This window comes from Scatophagus argus, chromosome 5 (assembly GCF_020382885.2).
Source record: "Scatophagus argus isolate fScaArg1 chromosome 5, fScaArg1.pri, whole genome shotgun sequence".
NCBI lineage: Eukaryota > Metazoa > Chordata > Actinopteri > Scatophagidae > Scatophagus > Scatophagus argus.
The window spans coordinates 24,006,246-24,016,022 of NC_058497.1; the positions used below are offsets into that span (position 1 = coordinate 24,006,246).

The window sequence follows — 9,777 nt, forward strand, 5'->3', positions numbered from 1 at the left end:
TCACAGCAATAAAATGTGTGAGTTTGTGCAGAAATGGGTCACCCAGATAGCTGGGATGAATCAAGGAGCTCGGTAACACTGCACATTACTGAGAAACATGCCAACTCTGATCTGCAGGCAACCCAGGAGGGAAGAGACAGTCTGAGACTTTGTGAGAGAGAGAGAGAGAGAGAGACAAAGAAACACTGAGGGCATGAGAGGTATACTGAGATCAAAACCCATGCTAGATTGTGAGACGAATCACGAAACAGAAAGAAACATCAAGGGAGAAGAAGAGAGAGAGACGCACACAAGGAGGCAGAGACGCACAGAGGGGAAAAAGGAAAAGAGTTTTAGAAAAGGCGGGAGGAGAACGCAGACGCTGGGGAGGAATCAAAATTCAAAGGGAGGAAAAATCCAAAAGCAGTAGAGAGAGACATGCTGAGATGCAGGAGAGAACAAAAGAGAGAAATGTAAGCGGGAGAGATTGCGTGACAGCAGCACAGAAGACAACCGGGTGAAGGAAGAAGTGTAAGAGTAGAAGTGAATTGATATTTGTTGAAGGGGTGAACGTGATAATCTCGAACAGTCTTGTCAAGCCCTCAAGTCGCTGCAGAGGAGCCAGTCGAGTGGCAGACGCATCACGAGTGAAGCAGGCGAGTTGAACTGCATTCACTCCCTGCAAAATAAAGTTAAAACTCTGAGGCTCTGAGGATGCAGTCAGGTCCTGGTCCGGACCTGGTCTGTCTGTTGGAGTTTACCACACTTTAGAGCTGGACTGATAAATCAGCTGGCTCGATAAATCTGCTGATATGAGCTTATTGCAGGTGTATTCATATCAGTCACATAGGTGGGTAAAAAGCAGCACAATGCCAAATTAATTTGAATGAAAGGATATGAGCCCATTAGTTAATGTGCGACATAACAGATCACACATATGGACGGAGCGAAGATGAGCTCAGGCTTTGGCAGTTTTTCCTGTTCTGAGTATTTTGATGTTCTTCAACTTTGAGTCCCACATTTTGTTGTGGAAAACCCGCTTTGTTTCCCCGTTAAGATACGTGATGTTGTGGTGACAGATTAGGTGGAAACAATCGTTCACTCACCCCTCAAGGACAGTGCATTGCTGATGAATGATTGGTTGTTTATTCCTACAGTCTGGAAAATATGATTTAAAATTGTAACCTTGAGCCACCAAGATATTTAGGACAACTGGTAATAAAATATTTAATGAACACTTTGCTTGGTCAGAATTTTGGCTCAAGGACATAAAATGCAAGCTGAATACAAGCACAGCTCTCTCTGCACGCAAACGGGAGGACACCAAAGACACCAAATAAACAAAAGCAGTTTGCTGGCAGTATTTGGATTCAGTGGAAGTGCTGATTGAGTCTGCATGCACCTGATGCAAACCCTTTCACAGCTTTTGACTACGCTCATTTTGCTCTGTTTGAAAAGTGTGCGTGCATTCGGCCGACAACTCCCTCGCTGTCCTCGTGGCTTGTTTGGTCATTCTGGCCGATAAGAACAGAACCCCAATCAACGAGAATAGCCGAAGACACCCGCGTGGGCGAGCAGGGCCTTTGATAGTCAAACAGGAAGTTCCTCTGGAGTGGAGAACAAAGTTGGCAGGATAAATGCTAAGTGGGTGAGGGTGGGTTGGGGGTGATGGAGGAATTTCAGGAGATTATCCTATAAATAGTGTGGCAAGTTTCTTTAGTCATCAACGGCAGCATGTGACTCTGGCACACAAGTGATAAAACTGTTCTAAAAATTAGCCCTGGGCTTATACCTCTGCACAAGTTAATACCATTCTCCACGAGACTTTACGAGTTGCTGAGCAGGATTTGAGTATGATGAAGTTAAAAACTCCATCTCCGTCTTTTACCAAAAGCTTCTTTCATTTATGCAACGGTGCATTTATGGGTCCAGTGGGAGTGTGTTGTGACCTCAGCTGGCTGTGGCAGATGCAAAGACAAATTGACCTTCACGTTGGATTGAGGGATCAGAGTGAGTATGCAGCACATGGTCCTATGAGGTGGCCTGCCTGGTAGCCTACTTCAGGCCAGGGGACCTGAACATGTCCCCCCGTCTGAAATAGACCCCCATCACGGCGTGTCTGGTTACCAGTGGCTTCAAGGTCACCATGTTGGAAGGAGCCTGATCATGGCCGCCTGAAAAGCTAGACTTTCCTATTTCTGCAACTATGGCTAATCACTCACGTATTGAAGATTTTGTTCATTTTGGGAAACAGGGACAGACAAAAACTGTACTCTAGTGAAACTAGTAATCAAGTAGATCTAAAAGTCGTCATGAGTGGAGCTACTTGAGCAAAAGCACACAAGTTCCTTCAATAAAAAGCACCTGAGCGACATGATTGACCCTGTGTCCTCACAGACGGTGGTCTGCTGCACGTAAAAGCAAAGAAATGAGCTCACACTCCTGCATTCAGCTGAGATGAAACTTCCTGATTAAATTGTTGTTTATTCACTGTAAACACCTGGACAACATTCCCACTCCTTCTCTTTAAAGTGTGAACCCAAAATTATCATGGATAGATCACACATAATTTAGTGCCAAACAGCACAGGAACAACACTTGTTACCGAGCAGTGCATAAACTGTTTGTTACCTCTAATTAGTAAGTTACTGAAGAGACAAGCAGACAACAGCTTTAGCTACAGTACGCAGCAGCGGATCTGATGCCTGTCAAAAAGGCCTGAACCAGAATCTTCTGTCTGAACAGCAACTCTAAATGGTCAGCTAAACCAGGAGAGGAGCATTTCTCACAGCTTTGCCTTTAATGCTCAGTGAGTCACAGCAGGTGGGGCTTCACAGAACCAATCAGTCTGATCTGCTCACACACGAACTGAGACGCAACCTTCCTGACGAGTACAGACACAGAAGGAGGCATAAAACCGCCAACGTGCCAAGAAGCATCTTTAATGTTCAGCCGTGTTACCGACACACACAGACGGTGTGTGTCATCCCCTCCGTCACTCCTCAGCCTCCTCCATTCATGTTCTCCCACGCTCCCCATGGCGGAACGCAAACTACGCAAACTGTCAAATGAATCTGATGTCAAAACAGTTTAACATCCATCTACTGTGACTCTGAGGCTGGATAATTAACACACAGCCAATCTTCTGACTTCTGAGATGCCACGTCGGGGACACGGACGTGAAGTTCGATCATATCTGCTCCAGCACAGTTTTAGACCCATGTGGGGTGATGGCTCGTTGGGTTTCTGCGCTCTAATTTAAGCTGTCCTACTTCCCGCCATGCCTCAGGGCTTCAGAGGAATCAGAGCCAGTGATGTACTTCTTCGGCATTTCCTCAGTAACTTTGCTTACAGCCAGTGTCACTCTCATGTGGCGGCTTTTTGGGGAAGTTTAGGTAGATTAAGAGATCGGGGTTTAATTTATAAAGTAATGTATAACACCATGAGAAAAAAGAAATCTCATGTTTGGTGGTCTTTAATGTCATTGTGATGAAAAAGTTTGCTAGTGAATGTGTTTAACACTCAAAAACATGAGCTGGACATTTTGTGTTCAAAGGAATATTTATTAAAGATTTCCCACCACATGAGCCAAATGGGCCTTCGAAAAACCAGACGCGTGGCCACCTGATACATCAAGACCACATTCATCTAACTGTGGAAGCAGGCTAATGGTTATGTATGACTATTTGGCACCATAAAATACTGTAATTCAGTAATCTGATAAAAGCGGACTTGAAAGTAAGAAAGAAAATCAGTCAGGACGTCGTGGACAACATACAGAACCTCAGCTTTCCTCAAGCTCAAAAGCATCATGCTGGTTTTCCTGGTGTCCACTGACTGAGCCCACTTTAAAAACACTGTTTGGCTCAGATTTAAAGAAAAAAAAAAGAATTTCATTGGCATCTCCATTAAAGATTTATATTCCAGCTTCATTTCTGTCTGATGCTGTCCCATTGGTTTTCTCAGTATTGGCTTTTGAAGTTTAACAGCAGTAGAACCTACTGAGGTTTCAAGTCGTAACTGTTTCTAGGTTAGCGTCTGTTTCATTGGATTTCAGTTTCTCAAATGTAAAGTTATTCGATTTGTGAGAACAGGAAAGGGCAGATTTCACAGCTGTTTCTCTAACCACATACGATCAAAACTCAAAGCACTCATACTCGACAAGACTGGACTGACACAAGCTGATCCGTGACTTTTGAACTAAACTTGTGTGTCTTATGTTGTCTAAACGCAGGAAGAGTGAAGAACATGTCATTTCTTTGTTTTGAAAAATCAAATAAAGCCTTCATAAATCTAGGACTGAATACCCATCCTCATTCTCAAGTCCAGTTGTGACATTACATGTAGAGCCTGCAGAAAAAGAAGCGTGATTGGCCTTTGGTCCTTATCACATGCAGAAATCTATAATTGGGTTTTAAGCAAATTTAAGGCATTAAATACGATCTTGTGTATCAGTTTCACAACTTGAAGCGGAGTAACAGCAAAAAGTGACTGACTGAGAAGTATTACAAATACTCCTTTACTTCCCTCTTCATTCCTGAGTTGGAAGCAGCGAATCAGAAGACAAGTTCAGTATCTATGCAGCATGAGAGCAGCTTTCCACAGCTCACATGAGCTCTTTGGCAGTGCAGACGGGCACACAGTAAAATGAGTGCTGGATGGCTCAACCCTCTCACTCAGGACACTCTTCCTCAGCCAGAGGAAGCACAGTGTGGACTCTCTTCTTCATCTTCTTCTTCCTCCATTTCCCCATCTGGCAGTTCAGCTGTCAAACCTCCTCAGTCTCCGCAGCCTGATTTCCTCAGCTGTCTCCTCCTCGGGGAGGTGGAAACCATAAGGAGGGGGAGCTCTCCTCTGGTTGGTTTGTCCTACAAAACAAAATATTGAATTTAGGCACTTCAGATTTTAGATGACGTTTATCTGGTGCGACTTTTAATTGGTCCAATTTTAGTACTTAAGTGTTGTGCAAGCCACCCGTCATTCGTCAGTCCTCTCCTACCTCTGTCATTCAGACTGTTTCGAATGGCCGCCTCTAACTGCTCTTCCTCTGTCAGTCCCCCTGTATACGTCGCTGTAGGATCTGTTGTGTAACCTGGTGCGTACTGATGGTATCCTGAGTGTCCTCCATGAACGCCGCTGTAGCCTGCAGACACACACTCACAGTATTCAAATTTAAGAAACATGCTGAAGATTGAGGCTGGCGTATTCTGTATCCCTCTTATTATCAACAAATCCCAAGAAGAGACCAAAATGAACAACAAGTTAGTTAGTCTCTCGATACTTTCTGATCCCTCCGTCCTGTCTGTGGCTCTCTCAAGTCCGTCAGTTCCTCTGACAACATGCAGTCATGAATTTTTTCAGACATGAATGAACACACAAGTGGTGCTTTAGTGAGGATTTCCAGCAGCAGGTGTGTGTGTGATCACAGTACTGAAGGAACATGTGACCACACAATCAAACTCTGTATTTAAAGAGAGAAAGCCTACGCAGAACGTCACGGACGCTTCGTTACCTGAGGAGCTGTAGTAGGCATTGGGTCGGGAGTTATATCCGTTCGATGTCACAAAGTCTGGTGAAAATACAAACAAACTGTTGTTAATGTTCACATAGAGTTGTATAGTGGATTAATACTGCAGCAAGCAGATCTGCACATGAAGTGTGTTCACTCACATGAGTGTTCAAATTGTTCTATCATTTGCACAGCATCACTTAGTAAACCTTGTCTGTTACTGAAAACAACAGCTGCCACGAGACCAGAACATGACCCTCATCACATCAGAATCACCAAAAACCGCAACTGAAAATAGGACTTTTTCAGGCTTCTGGATTTTTTTGTTTTTTCAGGATAAGCTGTGGATCACAGAAGCAACACAAGCAGACCTGCACAATTCTTCATGATGGCCTTCAGTGGTCCGACAGTGTAGAGCAGACCCACCAGGATTCCAGCCAGGTGACCAATGAAAGATGTCCTGGAGAAGCGGAGAACAGAATAAGTCCTCACTAATGAAACACTGCCATCTGCTGGACGCTTGGATTCATAACATCAGGCAGGGTGCAGTAACGGGACTACTTTACTAATCACCAGCCGGGTGCTAACTGAGTGCTAAGTGCTCTCTCTCAAGCTAATGTAAAGAATGCTAATGTGATGTAGCAACTAACCCTAAATGAGTTCAGGGTCCTAAGGAAATGCTGCTGCTGCTGATTGGTGACTCACCCAGGTGACGTTATGTGGATCAATATGAGCTCCACCCAGCTAGCATAGCGACTAGACACAGGTAAACCCATCACATAGGTCACCTGTCCAGGGTGGTAATGGTTACTGAGCACCTTCAGAGCAAACAGGACACCTGAAAACAGTAGCAGTAGAATTACATAAAAAGTCAAATGTGCTGTCCTGGACATCTTGTGGGAGGTTTGTAGTTGAGTCTTTACCAGAGAAGCCAACAGCACAGGTCAAGCTGTAGGACTGGTCCTGGGTCAGCTCTGTTAACGCTGCTTCCAGCAAAAGATAGACGAGGCCGGTGAGCAGAGAGAAGACTGAGAGCAGGTAGACGAACCAGGCTCCACCCAGCCGTCTCTCCAGCCTGATTCCTTTCCAGAGGAAGGACGCCATGTTGAAGTAGAGGTGCCAGTCATCCACATGGTGCAGGGGAGACAGCAGAAGGCGGGGCCAGTCTCCAAACCAGTATGCCTGCTGGACACTCACACAGGCCTGAGGATGGGACAGATAGTTAGTGCATGTCATTCTACAAGATGGTCCAAGCTCCTACTGGGTCAGTAATAAATCACTTTATTTTCACCTGTGATTATGATATGAATCCAAGCAGCAAACTGTCACACTGGATATGCTGTAAGCAACAAACCTAATGAATAACTTTCACGTGAGAATTTGTGATGATTAATTTTCTGTCCACCAAATAATCAACTAATAAAATAATCATCTCAACTATAATTGACTATGTTTTCAGAACTGTCTAAATAATAAAACTTTAGTGTCACATTAGTGCCTCCTTACCTTCATCAGTGGAGCTGCAGGAAACAGGTAAAGGTACACGTTGAGTCCCAGCACAGCCAGTGTGACTGGGGGGATGTTGTCCAGACCCACCTGGAACAGCTGGGAGGCCAGGAACAGCAAGCCCAGGTGAGATCCCCTGTGTCGGCTCCGCATGCTGACAGCCTGAAGGGAGACAACCGTGAGTTTGGCTGCTTGGCTGCAGGAGACCGATGAGGTTGATTTAGTATTTATTCTGTTAGTGTGAATACGGTATCCAACATAACGCTAAAGACAGAAATCAAAGAATCAAGCCTTTAATCTGGGTGACACTTGGTAGAGTTTACAGAGAATTAGTTTGATTCCTCAGGGAGTGTGTGACTGAGATAGCACCTACAAGTTATTGTTATTGAAAAGGGACGTGCTCAGAAATATCAATTAAAACCATTAAACCATTTGCAACAGTCCATGGACACACTCGGATATTTGGGAATCTTCCTACTGATTTAATATAAAAGGAAAATTTAAGATGCAAATGTGCGTGCTCGTCCATATTTAGGCGTTAATTCAATGGATTTCTGCTCCAGTCTTGTAGCACCCCAGTGAATTCCGATAGATAGGTAATATATAAAGGCAACAAACAGAGTCCTGGCCTTGTTTTGCCCTAAAAATGAAAGTAAAATCACTGTAGCTGCTCTTGGATTTACCGTCTGTGGAGCAGACTCATCACACTGTTCACATACGATGTAAGTCACAGATTATCATTGATCTGTAAAACACAGACCGACGAGAAATGATGTGACTCAACTTGGAGGCGGCTTTTTATCATCTTTAGACAGCTGATCACCTCTGCTCATTCTTAATCAGAGTTTCTACAAACAGCAACTGACAACAAAGTTTATTTCGTTCTCTGCAAAACATGCAGCTTGGATAGTAAGAACCCCAACCCCTGCAGACAACTTTATCCGCTTTATCCACTGGTCCCTTAAATGAAACTTACTGTAAGTTCAGTCGGTTGTCAGGGGGCTCACAGGTCTTCCTCTTTCCGTAGCGCTTCGGCTAATGCTAACGCTAACGTTAGAATAAGCTGTTGTAAACGCGCGAAGAGCACCCACTCCGCTTCAAATGACTGAACGCTCACTGACTAATTGAAACTTTAGTTGTGTACATCGTCGTCACACGCCAGCACAGCGTATTTCTTCACGTTTCATCACCACTTCGAGCACTTACTAGTAAGAGCGTGGCAACAGTTGGTGGCGTTGAGTCAGCTGTCACGTGACCATAACAAACAAGAAAACGCATGCGTACTGTTGACTTTCTGCTTCGCGGCTCTGGGTCCTGTTTTCCTCTACTGTTTCCTACGGTTTGTATTGATACACACTCAGTATTGACCCCTGCATAATGTAGTCCATTAAACAGTCCTGTAACAACTACTACCTGTGTGATGTCTTTCCCATTTCCCTACATAAACGCCTGTCTTTTTTGATCGATTGTTTTTTTTCCAGTTTCAGTTTTGTTATTTTAATCCCAACTGGCTGTTGAAATACAGTAAACGTATAGAAACGCATCAGAGTTTGCTGCCATCCAGTGGTCACAGCGAGGATTGCGGCACACTCAACGTTAATGTCAGTGCAGTTCTTATTAATGTCAATATGTACCAGCCATTATTTGTGTGATTACTACAAACAATAATGTCAACATTTGAATTCGTTTTATTCGTGTTAACAAAAAGTTTTAACTGCAGTTTTTTGTTGTCTAAATATCTTTGTCTGCTTAGCTGCTGTGGAGCTGTTGGCCTTTTCCACACAGAATGGTAAATATTTACATGAACATGAGACTTCACTGCCCTCCTGTGGCCACAGTCAGGAACTACACCAAGGAAAAACGTCAAGTGGGACGTTGACGGCAGTACTTTCTGTCAGTACTTTACAAATAAGTCTAAGTGACAGCATCACGCGATCTTAATTAAATCTAATATAAATGTTATACATAAACAAATAAAATATACATTTTGTAGAAATATATTTTAACCATATCAATAGGTGACATCCATTCAGTTGTAGAAGAAGAAATAAATAATTTCAGTTAGAATTTATACTTTTATCAAGTTTGTCAGGGAGTTTGTCAGGGAATAAATCACTAAAGGACTAAAATGAAAACTGTTCAAATTTGTGTGACAGTAAAATGTTCCTGTTTTCCCATATAAAGGAGGTAACGTCCTGTTTGCTGCTCATTATTAAAGCTTTCAAGAATTTCCCTCCAGGGATAAATAAAGGAATTCTGATTCTGATTCTGATTCTGAAGCTTCATTGGAGGGGGTTAAACCTCCCGCTTTGCCTACATGGTCTTTGGCATCAATTACGAACACGTGCGCCAAGTTTCCTGATAAATTATTTAGGAACACACCTCTGACACAGGTATCACCTCTCTGTTTTCAGAAACTCGAGCTTTAAGACGTGCTTTTACAGCCGACTCTAAACTTCCGGTTTCATTCGCATCAAAACTACAGTTTTTAGCAGTTATGTTCTTCTCTGTGTCTTTCCTCTCCAATGATCACGAGCCGGGGCTGGTGGAGAGACTGTTGCCATAGAAACAGCGGTAGACGAGGATGTTTCGTCAAGTTAGCGAGCGTCAGGGAGATTATTACCAGAAAAAGATGTGGATTTCCTTTCAAAATAAAAGTGTGTGCGTCTTACTTTAGAAATAAATGGTCGAATAAACAAATAGATACTTGATATTTTGAAAAGAAAATCTCAAATGTTACCGTAATACTCGTTTTTCACTGTGAACATTTGAGACCCTTATGA

General features: G+C 43.4%; 1 protein-coding gene across 2 annotated transcripts; it reads right to left on the minus strand.

Moving 5' to 3' along the window:
- Positions 1 to 4,262: 4,262 nt before the first annotated feature.
- Positions 4,263 to 8,235, minus strand: rhbdd1 (rhomboid domain containing 1). 2 transcript variants are annotated; one of them, XM_046389890.1, is made up of 9 exons: positions 7,971 to 8,235; positions 7,678 to 7,739; positions 6,995 to 7,156; positions 6,412 to 6,691; positions 6,194 to 6,326; positions 5,860 to 5,948; positions 5,492 to 5,548; positions 4,979 to 5,122; positions 4,263 to 4,847 (listed from the first exon to the last, which is right to left on the minus strand). In XM_046389890.1, the coding sequence occupies exons 3-9, from the start codon at positions 7,145 to 7,147 to the stop codon at positions 4,741 to 4,743; spliced, it is 963 nt and encodes a 320-aa protein (XP_046245846.1). In that variant the 5' UTR covers positions 7,148 to 7,156; positions 7,678 to 7,739; positions 7,971 to 8,235; the 3' UTR covers positions 4,263 to 4,740. The 2 variants fall into 2 exon arrangements, with proteins under 2 accessions (XP_046245846.1, XP_046245845.1); XM_046389889.1 differs by lacking the exon at positions 7,678 to 7,739 and having other exon boundaries at positions 4,264 to 4,847; positions 7,971 to 8,234.
- Positions 8,236 to 9,777: the final 1,542 nt, after the last annotated feature.